Genomic DNA, 25,688 nt, shown 5'->3' with positions numbered 1-25,688 from the left:
CATTTAGTGTTTTCTCAATTTCTGGAGAAACATTTCTTATGACAACATACGTGTGCATTACCTTGTCGTGCGGCTCTTGAAGAGTGCACAGGGCGTGCAAGACTTGCTCTGAACTTGTTTCCAAGTAGGAATCCACCAGGGTATTTACATGCACTGGCCCGCGGTCTGATGTGGTTATTGGCCACCAAAAGAAAACACAATTACAGATCAGTGCATTCACATACACAAAAAAGATGTATTGGTTAGAAATGATTTGAAGAAACTTATATAGGAGGTTACAGAATAAATCCACTGAGTACTATGCGATTTAACATTTATCCTGTGGGGATTATAGGATTTATTTTATTTTTAATATTTTATTGAAAGTTTTCAGTAAGGAAGTAAAGTGAAAGAAAAGAAAGGGGGGGACTGAAACTGAAATACAATACAATATATGGGTGTATAAATAATACAATTATTTCACCAAATGTAAAATTATTAACAAATTATATTTTTCATAAAGAGATTCAAAATATCAATTTATTTATCCATACACAATCTGTCTAAACGCAATCCATTTGTATGCTGCAAGCATTGTCATGACTTCTATCCATTGATTGAGGGGGGCCATGGTATTATCTTTCCAGTGAGTAAGTATCAGTCTTTTGGCAGAAGGGCACAGAAAGTCTATCTACACCAGGGGTTTTCAACCTGCTCCCTACTGCCCACTAGTGGGCGTTTCAGGATTCTAGGTGGGCAGTAGGGGGTTCTACAGCACAAGCTGAACCATCCTTCCATCGAGCACTGATGGGTGGTAAGGAAATTTTACCATCAAGAAAGATGCATTAGTGGGCAGTAGGTATAAAAAGGTTGACTACCCTTTATCTACACTGATCCATACCCCATATAGTTGCTATATAATTTAAAATATTATCACCTAACAAGTTTACATTTTTCAGTGGGGATTGTAAGATTTAATTGAAGACTGAGTGGCCAGCAACATGAGACACCTCTGCTTAAACATCTGTTGGCTGCCTCTATGATTCTGAGCCAGGCTCAAGGCTCTTGTGATGCTATACAAAGCCCTGAAAAACTTGGGTCCATGATATCTTAACTTCCCTGAGCATTTCTATCCCAGTCTTCACTGAAATTATATGGAGAACTGTTAGTGCCCGCCCGCCCCCATCAGAGAGGTGCCATTAGCCTCAACTACAAGTACGGCTTTTGGTGCAGCCAATCCCATGCTGTGGAACACTCTTCCAGCAGAGATGCAGCATGCACCCTTGCTTTTGACTCTCCAGGTGTCTCTTGCAGACTTCATGCCAGCAGGCCTATGCAGTTTAAATCTCAAGAAGCCAGTTGTTTCAATGACTGTTCTGTACTGATTTCAATGGCTTACATTTTTATACTGCTGTATGCTGCCCTGATATTTTCTAAGAGAGTGGTATATTATTACTATGACAACAATTTAAAATAGCAGTATTCCGTGGCCACCTTAGGTTGAGCAGCAGTTGTGGGCCAGCTGCTTCAGAATAGAATGTGAGGAACTTCGGAAATTCTGTGGACATCACTGGAGACATGACTGATACTTACCTGAGTTTAGGATTTCTCTAAGCTCAGTCTTTACACCTTCCAGGACAGGCAGGTGTGGGGAATCCAGTACAGCCAGAAGATGGCTGATATTTCCATGCTGAGCCATTCTTCTTCACACAAAGTGCTTCTGTGCATGCCACACTGGCTGTGTTGACTCTCACTGCTTCTGTCTTACTGAAGCAAGAGAAATAAATAAAACCCCTGCTTTTGAAATGGGTTCTTTTTTCCCCTTCAGCCAAATACTGACTTCTTTACACCTCAACCCCCAATGCTTTCAATGTATATGCATGTTCAGAAAACGAAAACTACTACTATCTGAAATAAACTTACAGTATTCTGGTGTACACCAGCAGCAAATTTTGTTATTATTATTAACTGTCCTTCAGCACTTTAAATGAGTTAAACATATGCCTAAATCCCTCTCAGCAAATATCAATGGGGTTCAAAAAATACTCGTTTTATTTTATTTATACAGGGGTTGTTCCCAGTATAACTGGAGTACACTGTTCTCACCAATTAACAGTTAGCTTCCAGCAGATTATATAGTCAGCTCGAGGGTGATTATCCTGATTTTACAAAGGGCATTATTATTATTTTGCAGAAGGCAAACTGAGTTTGATACATCGCAGGCTGGCTAAAACAATACAGTGGTACCTCAGGTTATATACACTTCAGGTTACATATGCTTCAGGTTACAGACTCTGCTAGCCCAGAAATAGTACCTCGGGTTAAGAACTTTGCTTCAGGATGAGAACAGAAATTGTGCTCCGGCGGCCCGGCGGCAGCAGGAGGCCCCATTAGTTAAAGTGGTGCTTCAGGTTAAGAACAGTTTCAGGTTAAGAACGGACGTCCGGAACGAATTAAGTACTTAACCCGAGGTACCACTGTACAGGAATCTGTATGTGAGGCCTGATATTTGAACCCAGGCCCGTCTTGAGATTCAAAAAGTAAAGCTGTCCCACTACCCCTAACAAAGCATTTTAAACAGACTTTCTGGACATTTCCCATTTTTGCCTTTCAAAATCTGATTGAAATCGTCGTAGCCTACAGGATTCTATTTTCGCAAACACACCGATTTCTAGCAAACAGCAAAAGGGGGGGCAGGTTTTTAGCTTTTCTTTTAATGCTAAGAACTGGGCTGAATGCCTCAAGCCAAGTCATGCTGGCTGGTGCCAAGTCAACTGGACTCCTGCCACTGTTGTCTTCATCTCCAGTGTCATCACCTCCTTTTCACTGCTATTTTGATATTCTACTAGCAATAGTACACAACATCTTGCACAGAGCTTTAATTTCAGGACAGACCCAGCGTCAATAATTCTTTGACAAAAGAGCTGTTGCTGCGGAACCAAACCGCCATTTCCCAGAGTCTTGGAACTGTCAGGGAAAACAGAAAAGGAAGTTATGTGAGATTTGTTTAGATTGTGACAGCTGACAGGCAATGCTGCCATTTTGCAAGCAGAAGCCAAACCCAAGCACAAAAACCCAAAACCATCCTTAAGGCATTTGGCAACTGCCATCCAACATCAAATACAGCTTTTATATATATGGGTTAGTAAAGGGCACTCAACACCAAAGAAGAACTATCAAATTTGCAATTATTATTTTTTTTAATCCCAAACACTTACAGAGCATCTAATAGCATTCCAGAAAAAAACAGGCTGCAATTTAAACATCTATAAAATGCAAAAGTTCAGAACTCTTTAACTGTAATGCTGACTCTCTTTCCACTGCTAGAAAATCTGACTTTTTTTCATTAACACCAGTGGATAGGAAAAATAAAGATAAAGGATGATGAGTAATAGCTGTTGAGCACTCCTACATTCAACAATTTGCCCCAACTAAAACCACAAACTGTATTTTAAGACTTGAACAGATTAAATACTTCAGTTATCTAGGGCTCACATTCCATCATACAGGATCTTGGAAGCACCACTGACAAACCTCCCTTCAAAAGGCGGAAATCTCAAAGCTAGCCATACTCAGATTTTTTTTCACAAAGGATGGCAAATATGTTCCAGCAGCCTTAAGGGTTTTCAATGCAAAATCTGTTTCCCAACTCCTGTACGCTGCAAATGTGTGGCCTAATGGGGACCTGCCTAAGCTAGATGACTTTCAGGCAAAATTTCTACGATCTCTGCTGCAGGTACTCAACTGTGTCCCCAACTCCATACTACTGTTAGAAGCTGGTGAACGCCCAATTTCAACTAAAGCATGGTGGGCTGCCCTAAAACACTGGCTCAGGATCTCAGTGTTTGCTCTAGGGAAGGGTTTGTACCAACACCTGACCAATGAGGAGTCTGTCAGCAAATGGCAGAAAACCATGGCTAAAAAAGCCACCTCTATTGGTCTGTCACCCCCCACAACTTTATTACCTGGGTTACGCAGGCGCCCAAAAGACGTTAAATCAAAGAGTATGGGATAATACACACAGTGACTTGCGATCTCGATCAAACGCAATCTGTAGTCCACTGGCAGTAGGAGTACAATATGGGCATGTCTTTAAGTTAACACCTTACATTAAAAACCTGGCAGTACCAAATTATCGAAGGTTATTCACCAAAGCCAGTCTAAACATCTTTCCTTCTGCAGTGTTGGATGGCAGATGGAGAGGAGCCCCCTACCAGGACAGACTTTGCTCGGGTGCTCAAGACATCGATTCTATAAAACATATTTTGCTGTGCAAAATATGAGCAAGCCAGGGCTGAACTGATATCACCCTTGCTGGTACCTTTCCCGGGAAAATCAGAGGCTCACTATGTCAGGTTCCTATTGGAAGACCGGACAAACGCTAGAACATTAGCAGTGGCAAAGTTTTTATCAGTGGTTGCAATGCTTGTTTAACCTGGAGGTAGGCTGTCTGAATTGTGCATTGCTTTGTAACGATTTGTTGGGTCTCTGGACCGTAATAAAGATTGATTGATTGATTTTGAGACTTTCCAGAGGGCCATTGCTCCTGCCCTACAATATTAAGTTGTACACAGGTGCCACATCCTTAAAGCACTAAGATACCACCTGCAACAATCATGGATTCTTCTGCAGAATCATGGGAGCTGTAGTTTGGCAAGGGTGCCGAGAGTTGCTAGGCGACACCTATATTGCTCACACAGCTAAAAATTCCAGAGTGCTTTAAAAATTAATCCTTCTTCCTAGGGAACTCTGGGAATTGTAGCTCTGTGAGGTGATTACAGTGTCTCTTAACCCTCAAAGTCTATGACAAACTAGAGCTCCCATGATTTCTGGGAGGACCAGGGAACAATTGTAGGAATGAAAATGTAATTTCTAACCATGTTTGGTGATCAAGGCTCTCTCAAAAGAGCCAGACCTAACTGTAAGACTTAAATCTAAAGCTTCTTCTATCATGGCTCAAAAAAATAATGTCTGCACACTTGCACACAAAAGCTCATACCAATAACAAACTCAGTTGGTCTCTAGTCTAAGGTGCTACTGGAAGGAATTTTTTTATTTTGTTTTGACTACGGCAGACCAACGCGGCTACCTACTAGTAACTAGAACTGTGGTATAGTGGTTAGAGTATTGGACTATGGCTTGGGATCAAATCCCCACTCAGTCACAGAGCTCACTGGGTGTGACCTTGGGCCAGTCACTATCAGCCTAACAGCCCAAGATTGTTGTGAGAATAAAATTTAGAGGGAGGTGTAGAAATACATGTGCCACCTTGAGCTCTTGGAAGTAAGGTGGGATAAAAATGCAATAAATAATAAATAAATAACAAAAATAAAAGTTAAGCAACTGCAAAGGACAGCTGGCCGAATCTCTGCTGGAAGGGTGTTTACAGTGTGGACCCACCAACCACAAGTGTCTGACTTCTAGTTGAGGCCAGCTTTGCCTCTGTAACACGGGTGGGGGGTGGGCTACTAACAGAACTCCTGTGATTGAGCTTCAATATAAGGGCTATGGCGATCCTTAAGGTACTCTGATCCAGAAGCGCATTCTTTTTTAAAATGCAGACTTTTAGGGTGTCATCTCCCTTCACACACAGCCAAGTCAACCAGGACACAAAGTTTAGACTGCACATTACAATAGTTATCATAAAGCCTCCTGTAAAATTCTGCTGAAGTGGATTCTTCTTTGGATTGCTATAGACAAGTACCTCAAAGATGACTTCCCCCAAAAAACCTAGTAAATAGACTGAAAGCTCAAGACAGTTTTCACATCCAAGCCAACCAGGGAATAACCTGCTGGACCAAAGTGACTCACAGAACCAACATAGCACCCTCCAGGCAGTGTGGAGTACAACTGCTATCAGCCCTGATTACTGGCCATACTGGCTACAGCTGGAGGAAGTTGCAGTCCACAATTTCTCCCTGCCTGCAGACAATCAATGCCTGTAAGGAATAACTTTCATAAACTCTGAAAAATTAATCTTATTTTAAGTGATAGAGAGTATTATTAGTAACAAGCTCATTACACAGGATAGCCTGAGGTATTTCAAGTATGCCTGCCAATTTGACAAATTAGCCATAGTTGGTATTAGTCAGTAGAATTTTACAGAAGTCATCACCAGCCACACACACAGAAACGAATGTGAGAGAATTTTTAAGTGCATACAGCCACCTTGAATACTCTCTACTGACAGCTATGCCTGGGAAGAGTGGTTTTCCTCTCAATCTAAGCCAGAGAAACACAACAATAGGATAAGCAAGCCAGCTGACTGTGCCTGAAAAACAGAAAGCCTTGCAACAGAAATAATCCAGCTAAAAACAAAAGACTATTTTGTTCCTTTATTTGTGGGTCCCTCTGAATTAGAGCTAGTCAACAGGATGTTTTTCATAGGAGAAGGGTGCATTTTCTTTCCCCTATGAGAAGCCCACAAGTAGGATCCAAAGGGGGCTATATATACTAGCCAACTTTCCATTTTCAAAAACAGGTTAGTCAAGATTTGCCAAACACTGGTTAAAATGTATCTCAGATAAAGGGGCCCTTAGAAGGGACTTCCTGGTTCAAGGGGCAGGGAGAGGACGTTTCAAAAACAAGCTTAAACACAAGAGAACAGACTGGGGAATATTCACAAAGGCAATTCACCCATGTCTTTGTCCTCCCCCCTCCCCCCCATTCCTCCCCTCTACCCACTACCACCTCTACTTAGCCCTGCCCACCTCACAGGAATAGCACACAAATAACACTAAAAGCTATAAAACTGAAATAAGTATCGTTCCTTTACCCTTCCTTACATAACAACAGAGCCCACCTACCCTTGCTTCCCTCCCCCTTTTTAGACCTTATTCTCCATTTCTTCTCGGTCTAAAGGCTTGCTTCATAGCTTTAAAACAATAAACAATTGGTTGCATCAACTGCTAGTCCTACTCAGTAGAACCACTGATGCCTAAGATGCATGGGTAAGTTAGGTCAATTAATATCAATAGGTCTGCTTTCAATAGAACTAGCACTGGGTACATGAAGCACTGTGATCACAAAACAAGCACTATAACTATTATTTAGCAGCTGTCTTATGATTCTGCTTCTCTACACCGCCCAACCGTGCCCCTTCCTCATTTGGCCCCTACCCCAAATAATACTTAGAACTGATCTTCCCCTCATCTTCTCGATTTTTCTCCCCACCCTGTTTTAAGGCAAACACTATTCCGCAGCAAGAGCTTCAATTCAAAGACGCATTACCTCTATTATTTCTTTGCCCGCAGGACCCTCCCGCACAATATATTTAGCTTTCCCTCCGCATCGCCACTTTCTTTCTTCCTCCCCCCCTCCCCCCAATCAACACACCACTTTTCCCTGACCTACCTCTCAGGGGCGTTGTTACGGATAAACTGAAAAGTTGCAATGACAAAAAGGCGTCCCTCAACCAAAAAGCCCCAATTTAAATGCACGATGCCCCTTTATTGTTTCTTCGCCTCCCTTCTGCTCCGATGCACACACAGACAGCCCTGCCCCCATGCTCCATCCTCTTCCCTGCTTCCTCTCGCCTGATGGACCACTCCTTCCCCACTGCCCCTTATTCCTCTCATCGCTACTCCCGTTTCTTCTTCCTTCCCCCCTGCTTTCCCCACTGTCATCCATTCATTCTTACCGAACCCCAAACCTAGATATTCACCCTTCCGATTCTGCTCCGGCGGCTGCTCCTCCTTCGCCTACGCTCAGCTGTTTACCACTCAGGACTCCTAAAGCCCACAGGGCGCCGCCATCTTGCCCCGCCCAGATATCCCTCCGCCGCCTTTCTCTTCTTCGCCCCCTCCTTCAGAAAATAGTCCCCCTCCCACAACGCAAGCGACCCCCGCTCCCGCCCGGTGTCACATCCTTTTGTCGCCTCAACCAAGACCCCTTCTCTTAAGACATTGAGACCCGAGCACTCTTGTGTGCCGTCTCCGGTGTCCTCTGCTCTAGGGCGGAGGCGGACGGTTATCAGAACAGGGTGGCAATGCGTAAAGCGACCAAGAGGTCTCGTGATTAAGAGGGAGGCCCGCGGCGAAAAAGGTTCCAGCACTAGGGGTGGGTCATGTGATGCGAAGTCGCTCTGTGGGGGAGAAAGGCGGGAGGAAACTTTTGCAAACGGACAAGCAAGGCTGATGGAGGGAGGTGCTACCGGGTTCGGCCCTGGGAGCCACGCCCACCCTGTTTACGTTAGCAACTGCGGCCTGGACAACTTGAACCCGCCTGCCGCGTAATTAGAAAATGGTCAGAACTAGGAAGAGGCCTGCAGCTCACTGGAGGGGAAAGCCACAAGGGCAGACCCCTTGGTCTTTCTATGCAATATCTGAGTTTCCATTCGTCTCATGAAAGCAGACACGGTTGCATTAAAATACTACATTTATTCCAAGAACATTGATCGCTATTACAGTGGTACCTCGGGTTACATACGCTTCAGGTTACAGACTCCGCTAAGCCAGAAATAGTACCTCGGGTTAAGAACTTTGCTTCAGGATGAAAACAGAAATCGTGCTCCGGCGGTGCAGTGGCAGCAGGAGGCCCCATTAGCTAAGGTGGTGCTTCAGGTTAAGAACAGTTTCAGGTTAAGTACGGACCTCCGGAACAAATTAAGTACTTAACCCGAGGTACCACTGTATATATCAGCATAAGAACCTAGGAAGAGCCAGGTGGATCAAGCCAATGCATTCAGATTTGAAAATAAGGGATCAGCAGACTCACCTGTTCCAGGGAGAGTCTACGGGATATCTAACAATCCAGGATAGCAGCGGGAAATGGCGGGAAACGGCGCTGGAATAAGGGAATTTCCCGCAAAAAAAGGGAAGGTTGACAGCTATGAGCCAATGGCCCAATATTGCAGGAAATATAAAAAATAACGAAACAGGTAATAGAAGTAACTCCAGAAAAAGCACAATTAAATATATTCCAGGACAATAACCCACATGTACATGACAAGGAACTCATAAGTCACTCTCCGCAGCTGGAGATACCATAGCTAGACACAGGAAAGACCTATTGAGAGCTGTCATAAGAGAAACCATGCTCAGAGAGGGTAGTTAATAAATGAACCTCTCAGTGTTACGTATTTCTATGCTAACAAAAGAATTTATCTTTTTACTTGTATCTTTTACTTCTGTGTCGCTGTACAGTGGTACCTCTGGTTACGTACTTAATTCGTTCCGGAGGTCTGTTCTTAACCTGAAACTGTTCTTAACCTGAAGCACCACTTTAGCTAATGGGGCCTCCTGCTGCCGCCGTGCCATCAGAGCACAATTTCTGTTCTTATCCTGAAGCAAAGTTCTTAACCCGAGGTAATATTTCTGGATTAGCGGAGTCTGTAACCTGAAGCGTATGTAACCTTTACATATGTAACCTGAAGCGTATGTAACCCAAGGTACCACTGTAATACCACTAAAGAATGTAGCTGAGCAATCCAACCATTGACTCTATCAAAGGTATCCCTTTTGTATCTTTCTAAAAAGTGTTTTTCTTATCAAATGTATCACCTCTTTGTATCTTTCAAAAAAGTGTTTTCTTACACTAGAAGGTGTAACTAGAATAGAAAAATGTAACTGGAAAAATGTAGCCAAAAGATTTTACCGTGGTACCTCAGGTTACGAACTCTTCAACTTACGTTTTTTAGGGTTACGAACTATTGTAACCCGGAAGTAAGTTGTCCGAGCTCTCGGAGGCCTCGCCACTGCCTGGAGCCAAGTGCGGACATCCGCAGGGCCTATCGAGCTCTCTGAGGCCTCCGCGAATGCGGGGAGCCAATCCCCAACATCCGCGGGCCCTGCAGAGGCTCCATGACTGGGCTTCAGCCACGGGAGCTCTCTGAGGCCTCCATGAATGCCAGGAGCCAAGTCGATTGTGATTGTGAAAGAGGACCCTGAGCCCCCATGCAAACAATGACTATAATCATTATATATAGTTATTACAGCTATCATCAGCGCAGGTAATAAAAAAACCACATTTTCATTTTGTACTGTTTTATTGATTTCATTTTATGGATCAATGGCCTCGTTAATAAAAATAATGTAAAATTGCTGTTTTAGGGGTCGCTTTTCATTGTCTGGTTCCTTTTTGCATTTTGGTTTGTGTGGCTTTTTTGGTTTTTTGACTGTGACTTGTTCTTCATTTTATGGGACTGACTTGTGACTTTGCTTTTGTAACTGTGGCTTGTGACTTCATTTTTGTGACTTGTTTTTGTGACTGTGTGGAACCCACTTCAGCTACTGGTTGATTGTGTGACTTCAGAAATGGATAAAAGCCCCCCATCCAAACTGACTATCATCAGTGCACGTAAGGGGGGAAAAAAATCATCTAAAATACTGTCTTATTTATTTTATAGTACATTGATTATTGCCTTCATTTTATGGATCAATGGTCTTGATAGACAGTAAAATTTATGTTGAATTGAATACAGGGTTTGTGCTCCTTTGGAGAAGGGCAGACGCGGCAAAGACTGCCGTAGTCCAGATCTTACAGCATGGTCATCTCAAGCAGGGCTTGTTCCCACCGCAGTACAGCACTGGAGTCAAAGGCCTCTCTCCTTGTCAGACTTCAGCCAATCTGCCCAAGATGGATCTATCTTTGTTCTCCCCTTCTTCTGGCCAACACACCTTGCTCTAAAAACCTCTCTGTTCCTGTCAACTCAAACACAGACACCACCATCATGGCAACCTCTGTATGCCCAGGCCCAAGATTCCTCTTAGATGGGTCATCGACACCTTTTGTCATGCCAACGCCTTTATCACAGATGAGGGCCTGGCTTGGAAGGAAGCTTAGCCTGTACTTTTCCACTGACTTCCAATCTTGCCTTCAAAACGCCAAATAATCAAATCCTACCATTTACTAATTTCTAGGGTTTAGGCAGGTCCTCCAAAATCTATAACACTACCACCCTTTTAGAAAGAGAGACAGCTTTCCATAGGTGTGCAGAAGAAATAACAGAACAGTTACATCATTTAGAGCAACACATCAAAGCAGGTAATAGTGCAGTGACATGTTTAAAAACACAAGAACAGTTAATATCCAGGTGACCTCCAGCTTCCCTGGAATCCTCCAGGCTTTCTCTTTCCTCTTGAGGTACACTCTGATAACCATTCCAGTGCAGCTTACCCAGTCACTCACACTTGGAAGCCAAGATTATGAGTTTCCAAAGCATGTTTAAGTCAGGATGCCAGCCTCAGAACCAGAGCTGTCTCAACCCAGATGCCCTTCATCATCACTATCAACATTTTCACCATTTCTTATCAGCACAGCTCCTATACATCATTAACAGTTTTCATTATCACAAGCATGCAAAAGCACATAGCTGAACAGAGTAATTTAGACAAAACACTTACTAGCTGCTCCACCAGCACCAACTGCATTCAAGAAAACAAAACACACCACAGCATTTCAAAACCTTTGTTGAACTTGCAGCAGGCAAAGTCCCTTTGTAAATCTGTTCAGTCAGCAGAAACCCATCCTCCTCTCCTTGTTGCAATAGCCTGCCTGGGGTTTCCACATAATTCTTTCTACTGAGTAAATCAAACAAAGTTCTCAGTCCTTGTTGGTTAATCCATAGGTTCAGTCTTCCTGGGGCCCTGCTATTCCTTCTGGGTTGTGGGTCAGGGCTTCCAAACTTACACCTGCAGCCGCAAAACAAATTATGCAGCTGCTTGAAACACAATTCCAGGACCCCCAGCTGTTTCCTCTCTGGCACATGTGGAATCTCCTCCCTGGGGCCCAGTCCACCCCATCTCCTGCCCCATATTCCAAATCAAAATCTTGCCACCAGGCTTTATCTGGGGGCACTTTCTTCAGAATCTCCAGGCCCGCCCCACCCACACAGATGTCCAGAAAACGCCTCTTTGCATACTCCTGGTCAGTGCTGGATTTATGTATAATCAAAACAAGCTTTAGCTTAGGGCCCCACTCTATTGGGGGCCCAAAAAAAATTTAAAGGGAAAAAAAACCCTGGATGTAGATTTCCAAAATATAAGATAACAAATAAAATAAAACCTACATACAGCAACAGTGTTTTGGGTTGTGTAGGCTCCTATGACGTAAATAATGGACCCCGCCTGCTAGACTGCTCCCTAAAATATCACTGGTTTGCTCATTTCTTTATATAGTTCAACAATTACTTTGATAAAATACATATTTTGTTACGTGCAAATGGCTTTAGATACCTATTGGGTCCATAAATTACCATATAGCATATATGCAACTGAAGAAAACAGCGACAATTTGTTGACAAAGGACAGCTGGACATATAATGGGCCCCAATACCTTCAGGAGCTTAGGGCCTCATCAAACCTAGATCTGGCCCAGCTCCTGCTGCTAAACAAAGACATGTAACTTCCCCAGCGGCTTTCTTCCCCAGACCGCATTGCTCTTGGCAGCTCTGACTGCTAGAGTCCACTTAAGGACTGTTTCTAGCATTGGGTCATTTCCTCTCCCACTCAAGGCCATTTGGAGCCATCCAAGGGACAAAAGCCCCAACGTTCCCCCCTCGCCAAATCCAACAGGCACTGAAGCCTCCTGTTTCGATTCAGCTGTCTGCTCCCTGAAATAAAAAGATAAACATCTTATAAATGTTCATAAATGTACCAAGCAAACACGTACATAAATATATAAACCACATGTCTAAAGCAGCACAGGAAAACAGCCCTGGAACTATTTTGACTCTTGTTACCGGAAAAATCCGAGGGCTCCCTTGGACAAAACAAAGACACCAACCAGGATAACTTGGAGCAAAACAGCAGCCTGTAGGCTTGGCCTTTATTAAACTGTTGCAACAGGGTATTCCCCTCACGTGCAGGGGAGAGGAAAGACCCAGAAGAATAGTGTGCAAAGTCTTATAAAAACTTTTGAAATTCCCCTCCTCTAGGTCTAGCCCACCCCCAGAAACATCATGCATACATTACAGAAAGGAGGGGCTGAGGGAGGAGTTGGTGGTAACCTGAGTGTCTTGTCACCTGGCTGGTTCCTCCTTCCCCCCCTCCCCCTGAGTCACTTCCAGGAATTTCCAGGAGACAAAGGGGAGTTTGCAGTTTCCTGCCCCCTGAGGGAAGATCTGATCAGTGTCCTTTGTTTCAGTCCATGTTGAATCCACTCCCATATGCAAGTTCTTTGTGATCTTGATTGTCTTCTGTCTGGGATCATCAGGGTTGGTATGGGCAGGGCTCCTGTGTATGTGCTGAGACAGTGAAGGGATTATGGCTGACCAGGACTAAGTCACCCTCCTTTGTTAGTTCTTGTCATATGGAGTAAAAATAAAATGAAACAGTGCAAATCCGATGCATGATTGATTTTCTATTTTTCTATGAATTTATAACAGAAATGTGGCGTGTGTGTGTGTGAAGTTTATACAAACAGAATGATTGGGGTGGGGGGGTTCCTGCAACAGTTCCCCCCTTCGGAGATAAGATTGCAAAGGTGGCTACTTTGCAATCCTTTTCTCCGCACAATTTAAAGTAACCTGCTATTCTCCCTCCCAGATGCGTGTGTCCATGTGAACCTGAAAGGGACTTGGATGTCACATTTCTCAAGGATATTTGCATAGAAATGTAACAGTGTAACAGTGCTCATAGTTAGACATAGGATATCACGTAAAATCAATATTTTGTTGCTCAGTTACTTGTGGTATTTTAGCACCTTGGAATAAATATTTTCTCAATAGTGGCGTATGCTTTACATTTAGCAGGAAGGTCCACTAATGACTGAAAAATGCAGTTTGCTTTGCCCCCCCACCATTTTGTGTTCTCAGGTGTCAAAGTAGCTCTTCTGTGGTCTCACATCGGCATCGTGCCACAGTAGTAGCAATCCCTGGTGAATCCACTTAGGGCTTTCATATTAACCATGTTGCCTGGCACTCACCACAGCTGGCACAGGTTTGGGCACGTCAGGAGAGAAATGTCCTTGCCTGGCCATTCTATGGGATTTTATTATTATAGGCTCTGGTCTTGCAGTCATGGGAAGTTGCTCACTTGCACTTTAAGGACCAAAAAGCTACTTGCAGCCTGGATACACTTGCCCAATTCAAACTGAGTCCAATTTGAATTTATCTTGCCCCATGGTTCTCAACTTTTCAAACCAATCTGTTAAAAGAAACCCATTCTTAAAAGGGCACTTGTCCAAATAAGTCAATTTAACTCTATAAGGGATTATTCCGGCTAAACCAAAGCATACACACCTTCCTGAAGCTTCTCCTTGGTAAAGTTGGCAGAGTGCCAGGTGAAACAACTAAATGTGGTTATAAATTTATCTAATTCTAAACATTGGACTACATAATAGCCTGATCTGTAAAAAAGCATAAAATGTATGAGAATCCTCCACTGGGGTGTAAGGAATAAGACATTAAACATAAAAACAATTACACACAAAAATAGCCACAAAAATAGCCCCAATTCCCCCCATTTGTGGAAATAACACACTGTCAGACACATTTCAACATTCCTACATAATAACACATAATACAAAACAAACTAATAGTATCAGTTGCATATCTTGAGACAATTGTGATATTTTTACGCATGTATCTTGAGGTTCAAAAGTGAGAAAATGTCCTTGCAATTCAACTCCTCCCCCCTTTGTCAGCCCCACTCCCCCGGCGGTCTATATCCTTTGAAAGAGATAGCTGTGGCCACTTTGAAAACTTTGGTGTCTGTTGCTGCAGGTGGTGGCGAAGCTTTTTCATCATAGGTCTGTAGTAACACATCTGTAGAAGTGACATCCTGTAAGGGGCAGGGTTTTGGAGACTTAAAAAGATAGGAGTTAGTAAGGGGAAGGGGCAAAAGGGAAAAAGGATGTCCTTCAATTTACGTGGGAAGCTGCAAATAATAAAAATCTTAGCGGATTAAGCATTTCATTCATTCCAATATTATTATCACATTTCCATATAATTACTGTTATTATCTGCTAAGTTGGTTTGCTTTCCTTCACTTTGGAGAGAAAGAGAACTGTAAAAAATACAAGGTTAAAATAATAATAAAACACACACACACAATGACCTATGAGGAACAAAAAATAAATAAATGCTAAGACACACAATTTCAAGAAATCTGAAGTAACAATGAAAATAAAAGAGTGTTTCTTGATGTGACAACATTGGCTAGAATGTTAATAGCAAAATACTGGGAAATGACTTAATACCAAGAAAAAATGAATGGCAATTTAAAGTTGTGCAAGTACCTTGAACTAGCCAAAATGACAGAATTAATAAGAAATGCTCAGGCAAAAGGTAAACAAATACCATTCCACAAATAATGCTTGGTTGTGCTTCGATTAATTTCATGAAAAAACTGATTAAATAAATGAAAGGAGATTATTTGTAACTTTAAAAGTGTCAAAGCCACAAAGAGATGGAAGTCACTACTACAGCAGGGATTTCACAGAACAGAAAGAAAGTTGTTGTGGGAGGAAAAAGGGACAAACACTTTGTTATCGGGGTTCACATATCCTGTTAAAAGGGAAAAATTATTTCATGCGAGAGGCCTGTCCGGAAATGCTGTTCCTAAAATGCACACAAAGCCTGTTATAAAAGTTAAATCTCATTGGGGGGAGGACTATTCAAGAGTGGAACTCACAGTGGGAGCGCTTTGATATTTACCTGTGAAAAGAATTTGTCATGTTAAGATTTGGAACCTGGAAGACTCTTGACTTTTGATGGGCTAGTTTTTTGTTTTTTTTTAATCCTTTTGTCTTACGAAGCCCCTGGAGGAAAGGACACATTAAGGGTGATTTCCCTCAGTGGCTCCAAGTTTTACATAAGGAAATTTGGATAAATTTCCCCCTTCAGCCCAAGCTCCTCTCACTCCCTACAGTTCCCCCTTCTTTGCTGATCTAGCCTCTGTGCATGTGCAGAGTTCATGTCTCTTTTATACTATTGAAAATGTTGAAACCTTTGGCTAAATTACCATTTGAATAAAGGGAATGAAGGGTAAGGAGTAGATTTTAAAAATAGGGTTAGATTTTAAAACAAAAAAGAGAAACTCAGCAATTTAAGTATTCACAAGAGCTAGCAATTGCAGCCCAAGCAAAAGGGACTGCTTCCTTTATGTACAGGAAAGGGCTAATATCCCTCTGGCCATTCGCGGAACAATCTGCCACGCCCTTATATATGGGAAAAAATGGCCAGAGAGTCAGAATTTATAGGATTTTTTTTTTTATTTTTTTTTTAACATTCTCAGTCATTTCAGCCTTACCATTTGCAGACAAATTTTGCTGCCCTTTATTTACAGGATAAATGGTCAAGACTCATATGTATTTTATGTGCTTAAACTTTGAATTGACTTAGAAGTTTGATTTATTTATTTTTTTTTAATAGTAGAGAAAATGATAAACACTGTAATCACTCAAATGCTTGAAATTACCAGTTCTGCTTCAAAACATCACGGATTTTTACCTCTCACCTTTTTTAAAGAAAAACAAAGAGCAAAGTTGGGCTGAATTTCAACTCATCACATGCTTGCAGACACATGGCCCTCCACACAGCCACAAATTGGGAGAGCTGAAAGGGACCCTTGGGTCATCTAGTCCAACCCTAAATACAGTGTTCATAGCAAGATTTCAAAGCAAGATTTGCAGTACCAAAAGGACATATACATTTAAGTACAGATTTTTAACTGGGAAAGGAAACATCTATGCTCGTATCATGTACTAAGGAAGAGAAAAAGAAAAGTAGCCAACTTTACACAGAGCCGTTTTAGCAGATCTTGAGATAGTTTGAGTGAGTTTGCTTCCTTCAAGTTCCTAGAGAAATTATCTTTAAAGGAAGATTGAAGTGAACATTTTTCCTAAGAGGGAGAGGATCTCTTATAAAACATAGTTAAAACAGCCATAGATTTGATTTAAAAGGAATACAAAAGTGAGTTTTTCCTGAACTTGCATAGGAATAGTAAGCCTAATCTATGCCCCCCCCTTGCAGTTTCCTTTAAAGGAAGCTTACTTGGGAGTAAATTTACCTAGCACAGAAGTAAGAAGGAGAAGTGGGGGGGGGGGGGAAACATGAAAGAGACAGAATGAAACAAGGTGGGCATTTTCTAAGAAAAGAGGCCAGGAAGTCTTATAGAGACTGATATCAGGACTGGACTCAGATAGACAATTTTGCTGGCTATGGAAGCCTCTACATTTAAAACCAATTTTTAATACCAATTTTTTCTTAGAAAGAACACATTTTCATAGGCAGATGCTTAATGAAATACATACACTGCATTTTAGCTTGAGAGAGCAGTTGGCTCTACTAGGCTTTTGCAGCAGAAACATTAGTTTTTTCACAGCACATTTCAAAATACTGGAAAGGAATACTGGAACACGGATATAAACTCATAAACTCAAACGTTGCAACATAACATTATCTACCATCAACTTAAAATCATACTCCTCACTCAAGCTACTCGGAGGAAGACTCCTTGGAGCCTCTCTCAAAGAACAAACATTTGCACACTTCATTCTAATGATTTATTTATTTATTTATTGGTCCTGTTTAAGACTGATGAGGCCCAACATGGCTTCCTTAGATTTAAAATTTCGAAGCATGCTTGCAATTTAAAAACTATGTGCATTTAAGAACAGTCTGTGGATGCCGGAGCCAATGTAAACACAAACCCTTTAAATATTTCCAAATCTTTGAGTACATCTCTTATCCTTTTTTTTTTCTTTTTTTTTTTTTTTTTGAGAAACTAAGATCTCAAATGCATGGGCTCCCAGGCTGGGCTATTATATCTACTGCCTTCTGAGCACCATTAAATTTACGGTTTCATGTTCTAGCTTTAGGTTCTAGTTTAACAACCCAAATTTGATGTGTTCAGCTCTCCCTAAGGGTTCAAACCCTGATTTTGTTAAAGGATCCCTGGGGTGGCCACTGTGCCCTGGGTTCCAGGTGGTGGGCCTAAGCCACCCACTAAAAGTTACAATGGTCTCATACTTTGTACTTGGAAAGACCATTTTGCCCCTTTATTTTTTTTTTTATTTTTTTTTTCCCAATTGGAGATGACAAGCTGGAGGGGCATATTAGAATCCTCTCTGGGGCAAAAAGGCTTCAAGGAAGCTTTGTTGCCAGGAGGAGTCCAGTTAGGGTGTTTAGTGAGCTCCCATTCTCTCATATGTTATTATTAGGCTTTTTTCTTCTTTTTTTTCGTTAACGAAGTACGCTAAAGACAGAAAGAGTGGACGCACACACACAAGGGAAGAGGGGCAATGGGAAAGAAAGGGGGGACAGATAAAAGATCCTTTCAGTACTCAAAGTACCCTTGACTAACACAATTCCTACTTATCTATAAACCACGAATTAATTTCTGGAAATCTCAAACCTGAACCTGAAACTCAAACCACGGGTCTCTCTCTGCCCGGAAACTCAAACCACGGGTCTCTCTGCCCGGAATTCCTTACCTCAGCGCTGTTTACAAGACAATTTCCCCCTCTACCCTCCACGACAGCCTCCTGCCTAGCCTTTGAGACTAAGTTCGGAACCCCTACTGGACGCTTGCACAGTGCAATGCCAGATTAAGGCCCGAGAAAATGAAGGTTTGGAAAGGAAACAAACAACCTTGCGTTCTCACGTACCCAGGTCATCCCTAACAAAGGTCGCCAGGCAGGAGGGGCAGCTTTGTTTGCATAATTAGAGGAGAGAGAGAGAGAGAGAGAGAGAGAGAGAGAGAGAGAGCTTTGAAGGATGCCTCTGGACGACTCCGAGAGAGGGACATCAGAGAAAAACAGTAAAGAGCCACGCTTTCCCGGACTCAATTCCAAGACGGAAAACGGGGGAGAAAAGGGATAGAGAGATTAAGACGTTCCTGGACGACCCCGAGGGGGAACGTCGGAAAACAGTAAAAGTACCACAATTTCCCCGGACACGTTCCGCGTAAGAAATTGGGGGGAGAGAAAGGGAAAGAGGAGAGAGAGAGAGGAGAGAGAGAGTGCTTTGAAGGACGCCTCTGGACGACTCCGAGAGAGGGACGTCAGAGAAAAACGGTAAAGAGCCACGCTTTCCCGGACTCAATTCCAAGACGGAAAACGGGGGAGAAAAGGGATAGAGAGATTAAGACGTTCCTGGACGACCCCGAGGGGGAACGTCGGAAAACAGTAAAAGTACCACAATTTCCCCGGACACGTTCCGCGTAAGAAATTGGGGGGAGAGAAAGGGAAAGGTTTTGGCGTTCCTGGACGACCCCGAGGGGGAACGTCAGACAGTAAAGTTCCGCGACCTCCCTGGCCACTTTCCGAAAGGGGAGGGTCGGGGGAGAAAAGGATAAAGCTGAACGTTCCTGGCCGACCCCGAGAGGGAACGTCGGAAATGAAAGAAGGAAAGTCTGGCTGTCGTGAGGACGCTGCTTCTCCACCCCCCTCCCAATGTATTTACTTCAAACCATACTCACGTTTGAAGATGTCCCCCGCGGATCCCGGGATCCTTTCCCCTTAGCCGGCTTGACCTCGCCTTTGCTCCCCCTGGTTGGGCTTTTGGTGACGATTGATTACTGCCCGCAAAGAGGAGGCAGGGAGAGGAAGAAGGATCCCTGGGCTAAGGTTGCCCAGTGGCGCCCGATCCCCTCTATCTCCCCTCTCACCTTTGCAGGAGAACCAAGTGTCCCTGAGCATGGTCGCCAAACTGTTACCGGAAAAATCCGAGGGCTCCCTTGGACAAAACAAAGACACCAACCAGGATAACTTGGAGCAAAACAGCAGCCTGTAGGCTTGGCCTTTATTAAACTGTTGCAACAGGGTATTCCCCTCACGTGCAGGGGAGAGGAAAGACCCAGAAGAATAGTGTGCAAAGTCTTATAAAAACTTTTGAAATTCCCCTCCTCTAGGTCTAGCCCACCCCCAGAAACATCATGCATACATTACAGAAAGGAGGGGCTGAGGGAGGAGTTGGTGGTAACCTGAGTGTCTTGTCACCTGGCTGGTTCCTCCTTCCCCCCCTCCCCCTGAGTCACTTCCAGGAATTTCCAGGAGACAAAGGGGAGTTTGCAGTTTCCTGCCCCCTGAGGGAAGATCTGATCAGTGTCCTTTGTTTCAGTCCATGTTGAATCCACTCCCATATGCAAGTTCTTTGTGATCTTGATTGTCTTCTGTCTGGGATCATCAGGGTTGGTATGGGCAGGGCTCCTGTGTATGTGCTGAGACAGTGAAGGGATTATGGCTGACCAGGACTAAGTCACCCTCCTTTGTTAGTTCTTGTCATATGGAGTAAAAATAAAATGAAACAGTGCAAATCCGATGCATGATTGATTTTCTATTTTTCTATGAATTTATAACAGAAATGTGGCGTGTGTGTGTGTGTGTGTGAAGTTTATACAAACAGAATGATTGGGGTGGGGGGGTTCCTGCAACACTCTCAAACTGACCAAATGTTTTCTCTGCAAGGTTGAAGGAAATGGAAAAGTCTCTCCATTGTCTTTTAATTCACAAATCCTGTCTTAAGGGTATGTCTGTGTATGAATAGGGTGAGCCTGTGACCTGGCTTAGGAACTAAGTATTTGTCATTACAAAAGACTGGCCAGGCTCCCCAGGGTATCCAATCAAGTGACCCTTAACAGGTCTGCCAGAAAGGAGATAAACAATGCACTCAGATTTCTGTTGTAGACCACCCCTTCTGTGATACAGGTATGATGTATCTGGGGGGTGGTCTTGAGCTACACCCCTTCTGTGATGTATGTATGATGTTTCTGGGGGTGGTCTTGGACTCCAGGGCGGCCAATTTAAAATGTCTATATAAGGGTGGGCACACCTGGGTTCTGGGTCCCTCCTCCTTTCCTGTGTGAGAGGGGAGCACCCTGTTGCAACAGTTCAACAAAGATCAGGCTTGCGAGCTGCTTCACTTCTCAATATTCTCTGGTTGGCCTCTTGTTTTTTCCTCCGACTGATGGAGAATCTGCACAGGACTCTGTAAGGGCTCTTGTGTCCCCCATAAGGGAATAAGGGCAGATTTTCATTTATTAATCCCCTTTCTCCTGGCACCCCCTGAAAGTAGCCATCCAGCAGTCACCCACTGTTCTTCTGGCTTCTCCCTGAGCACAAAGGAAGCTGCTGCCTCTTCCATGGGTAGACAGACCAGCATTTACTGCCTTCCTCACAGGTGCTGGCGCCTCTTCCATTTCCTCAGGCACAACTTCCAACTCAGTGGGAGCCAACTGCTCCCCCACTCCAGACAGCTCATACTTGTCTCCATTGCATTCAGCTGCACGCTGCAACTCCTCACAGTCCAAGCCCTTCAACTGCCCACCCACATTCTGGATCTTTCTGGCCACCCTGGGCGGTCTGACAGCTAGACTCCCAGATCACTCCCTGACCCTTGTAGCATCTCACCACCCAGCAGGGCACTCTCCCCACATGTGGTATAGAATTCAACTAGTAGCAATTCTTGCTCTTTGGCACTTCCATTTTCTCTTTTTCTTCCACCGCTGACTGCTGGAATGGAGTCACATTTTTGCTATGCAAGGAGACTTCTCCCCCACTATATCACCAGCTGCCTCATTCCATCAAATCACCGCTCCTGGTGCTTTTCCAGCCTAACTTGAACTGCTCAAAAGGTGTTACTGTTTCTCCCCTCCATTTTTACCTCAGGTGGATGTTGCGCCTACGTCAGGCAACCTATGGCCCGTGGGCCAGATGCAGCCCAATCGCCGTCTCAGTCTGGCCCACGGACGGTCTGGGAATCAGCATGTTTTTACATGAGTAGATTGCATCCTTTTATTTAAAATGCATCTCTGGGTTGTTTGTGGGGCCTGCCTGGTGTTTTTACATGAGCAGAGTGTGTGCTTTTACATATTTAAAATGCATCTCTGGGTTATTTGTGGGGCATAGGAATTTGTTCATTCCCCCCCCCCAAAAAAAACATAGTCCGGCCCAGCATATGGTCTGAGGGACGGTGGACCAGCCCACGGCTGAAAAAGGTTGCTGACCTTTAGCCTATGTCTTTCTCTCCAGAAGCACAGGTCCCACATTTGACACCAGTGTTACAAAGGTTGGACACCACCCCCACTCTCTGCTGAGCGGTAGCAAGATTCCAGGGGGTTCCAGACACTCACCCAAAGTTTGTGCCCCTTTGGAGAATTGAAGATGTGGAGGAGACTGTCATAGCTTTAATAAATATGATATATTCACATATTTACACCTTCAGTCTTCATGGAGTCCAGATCTTATAGCATGGTCATCTCAAGCAGGGCTTGTTCCAAAAGCAGTACAGCACCGGAGTCAAAGGCATCTCTCCATGTCAGACTTCCAGCCTGCTCAAGGTGTATCTCTCTTTGCTCTCCCCTACTTCTGTTCAGTACACCTTGCTCTAAAAACCTCTCTTTTCCTGTCACATCAAACACACTTCCCATTGTTGTAAGCCATTACCACATTTATTGTAGCCCTTTGGGCCACCACCACACCATCAGCATGGCAACCTCTGTCTGCCCAGGCCCAATATTCCTTCTAGAGGGGCCATCAACACTTTTTGTCATGCTAACACCTCTGTCTCATGTGAGGCTCTGGCTTGGAAGGAAGCTTAGCCTGTACTTTTCCACTGACCTCCAATCTACCCTTCAATACTCCAAATAAAATCCTACCATTTACTAATTTATAGGGTTTAGGGAGGCTCCCTTTTCAAATCTATAAAACCATGTTCCCCTGGTCCCTCCCTAGTACAGTATATTGGCCTAGTTTAACAGATTGGAGGAATTTAGATAATAGGCTGGTCAGCTCTTGATGACAGAATTAGCTTCATTTTGTTCACGCTGTGTTATTTTGCTAAAGGCTCTTTCACTGCTGCTTTGTGCTGTAGTCAAGACTGCTATTTAATAAAAGCAGCTAACTTCCCTCCACTTGTGTTGTTATTGCCATTGAATCCAAAAGAACTCTTCACCTTTGTCCAAATGTTTTGAAACTTTGGAAAAAACTTTGAATGGTTAACTTATTAACTATGTTTAAACAGAAACTAAAGCTCGAATGCTGTTTAAAAGAGAAAAAAGGCTCATTTTCTATAGAAGTGAAAGCAATTGAACTGGAGTAACTGGAAAATATAAATATATTGAAGGTACCCAGAGGTTGGGACATGATATTTACAAGAAAATATCCACTTTAATGTACCTCATCATTTACTTGTTTAACATAAGTTTGATTTTTATGCTTATGATTTACTCTATACCCATAGTAGCACTGGAGTGCCCTCTACTGTTAAAAGAGGACACACACCAGGGTGTAAGTTCTATAGCATGGGTAGGCAAACTAAGGCCCGGGGGCCAGATCTGGCCCAAACACATTCTAAATCCGGACCGCGGACAATCCGGGAATCAGCATTTTTTTACATGAGTAGAATGTGTCCTTTTATTTAAAATGCATCTCTGGGTTATTTGTGGGGCATAGGAATTTGTTCATTTTTAGTATTTTTTTCAAAATATAGCCCCCAACAAGGTCTGAGGGACAGTGGACCAGGCCACTGCTGAAAAAGTTTGCTAACCGCTGTTCTAAATGTTTTGGGTTAATTCAAAAACATGGAAAGCTTAGATTGGCAAAGGACACTATTGCTTAATGGCCAAAATGAGTTACAGGTGTTACAGGAAAATCCGAGGGCTCTCTTGGACAAATGAAGACACCGACCAGAGCAATTCAGAGCAAAACAGCAGCCAGTAGGCTCGGTCTTTATTTAAGAAAAGACTGTTGCGACAGGACTCCCACCGCCCACAAGGTGAAGCAAGATGGAAGCCCCGAACAAAAGACGACCCCAACTTTTATTAGTTGCTAATCCCCCAAGCTACACCCCCAGAATTACATCATATTTACATCATGATTACATTAAAATTGGGAGGAGTCGAGGAGGGGCTACACAGGTAATCCGAGTGTCCTGACACCTGGCCGGAGCCTCCTCTCCCCCTCCCACATGAGTCATTTTCAAAAACAAAAGAGAAGGGCGAGGTTTCCTGCCCCCTGAGGGGAATCCGGTCAGAGTCCTTTGTGAGAGTCCGTGTGGAATACACTAAAAGGTGCAGCTTTATTGTGTCCTTGATAGCCTCCTGTCTGGACCCATCACGATGGCTATCAAGGCAGTCACGTCAACCAAGAGGAATCGCTGAGTACGTGACCGCTCGGTCGAAGGATTATGGTTGCCCAGCATCAGGTCACCCCCCTTTGATAGTCCTAGAGATATGCAGTAAAATAAAAGTGGTCCAATAAAAATCCAACGTACGGCAGATTTTTGGTGAATATAAAACGTCGAAGACTTTGAAGTTCAATCCAACCCCAAGTTTAGGAAACAATGTAGCAAGGTCTTGATTGGATCAGTCATGGTTGATTGAATTCGGAAACGTTGTATCAGTGAGCTGTCAAACAGGGAAACAGCGAATGCCGGCTGCAGTACCAGCGCAGCCGCCACCAGGGGCGCTGTTCGCTAATGCTGATTGGTTGAAGCGGCAGTCGACTGACCCAGGGTTCGGTCGCCCGGTCTACTCATGTTAAAGATAGGGCGGTGCGGAGCGCTATAGCGGAAAACTGTCAGGCTAGCGCTTCCTTATTTACGGAAGGCTTTTAAGAGGTGACCCTCTAAAGGGACAGCTCTAGGGTTGGGGGAAAGATACGTGTGTGTGTGAGTGTGGTGCTTGTGCAGTACACGTGACAATGAGGGGGGGGGGTGATTTCCGGCGACACAGGTATTAATGTAATTTCTTTAGCTGTGAAGGGGTTGGGAGATCCAATAAAATGCACCAGAATGGCAACTTATTTATTCAAAATGGATCCTTATATAGCCTTTTTGCAAGAAACCCATAAAGCAGATAGAAAAAAAACATTGTTTACATAGTCATGGGTGGGCCAAAAGGTCATGGCAAGTAGCTCCAACAGAGCTAGAGCGGTGGGCCTTATTTGGGGTTGCCATATGTCCAGATTTCCCAGACATAGGAGGAATTCAGCCCTCGTTAACAGCATCTGGCAGAAATCACTGAAGTGTCTGGGAAAATCCAGATGTATGGTAACCCATGTCGGCAGTGTCATTTTTGGTGATATTCCTTTAAAATAGCTGGAAAACTTCCCCCCAAAAATTGTGAATTTGCTCAACATGTTTCCAGATTTTCATTTTGAAATATGGCAACCCTACCTTATTAATACATTCATTATTTAAATTTCAGTCTACAAAACTATTGAGAGATTAAAATGGAAGATATATTTTTGTTCAAGACATTAATGAAACACAAAATACCACATTGGCACTTATTTATGCAAATTACCCTTTCTGCAAAACAAAAAACAAAACAAAAACCTCTGGCCAAACTGAAAAAAACTGAACAGTGTGGGCAAGGTGTTTTCTTAACCCGGAACTCTGGAAAAGGCTGACTACAGTGGTACCTCGGTTTAAGAACAGCCTGTTTACAAACTATTCGGTATATGAACACCACAAAACCAGAAATAGTGTCCTGGTTTGCAAACTTTACCTCGGTCTAAGAACAGAAGCCAAACGGTGGAAGGGCACTGGCAGCAAGAGGCCTCATTAGGGAAAGTGCGCCTTGGTTTAAGAACGGCTTTGGTTTAGGAACAGATTTCCGGAACGGATTAAGTTCGTAAACCGAGGTACCACTGTACTGGAAAGTGGGAAATATCTAATGTTCTGCTTGAAGACTCTGCAGGAGCTGTGCATACTCTGCTGATCACACTGGTCAAAGTGTAGTATAGTATCAACAACAGATGGTGAGCCCCATATAACAAATTATGGGCCAACTGACTCAGTAGTACTAACAAGCAGTTATTTCACA

General features: G+C 43.5%; 2 protein-coding genes across 9 annotated transcripts in view; one reads left to right on the top strand and one right to left on the bottom strand.

The window, feature by feature from the left end:
- TSC1 (TSC complex subunit 1) overlaps positions 1 to 7,768 on the bottom strand; it is a 31,681-nt gene extending 23,913 nt beyond the window's left edge. For 3 of the 7 annotated variants that reach the window (XM_079961220.1, XM_079961225.1, XM_079961226.1), the window contains exons 1-3: positions 7,643 to 7,768; positions 1,573 to 1,746; positions 62 to 165 (exon numbers count right to left, since the gene is read on the bottom strand). In XM_079961220.1, the coding sequence (XP_079817346.1) occupies positions 62 to 165; positions 1,573 to 1,678 (210 nt within the window). In that variant the 5' untranslated portion in view covers positions 1,679 to 1,746; positions 7,643 to 7,768. Of the gene's footprint in view, positions 1 to 61; positions 166 to 1,572; positions 1,747 to 7,332; positions 7,538 to 7,618 lie in introns of those variants that run through there. The other 4 variants (XM_079961221.1, XM_079961222.1, XM_079961223.1 and 1 more) reach the window with 4 other exon arrangements.
- A 2,031-nt stretch (positions 7,769 to 9,799) lies between these two features.
- Positions 9,800 to 25,688, top strand: part of GFI1B (growth factor independent 1B transcriptional repressor) — a 40,574-nt gene continuing 24,685 nt past the window's right edge. For both annotated transcript variants that reach the window (XM_079961456.1, XM_079961455.1), the window contains exon 1: positions 9,800 to 9,903. The gene's annotated coding sequence lies outside the window, so the exon portion shown is untranslated. The remainder of the gene's footprint in view (positions 9,904 to 25,688) is intronic.

Source organism: Podarcis cretensis (genome assembly GCF_951804945.1).
Source record: "Podarcis cretensis genome assembly, chromosome: Z".
In the NCBI taxonomy this organism is placed as follows: domain Eukaryota; kingdom Metazoa; phylum Chordata; class Lepidosauria; order Squamata; family Lacertidae; genus Podarcis; species Podarcis cretensis.
The sequence above is the reverse complement of the archived record's forward strand: the minus strand, read 5'-3'. Positions and strand labels throughout refer to the sequence as shown.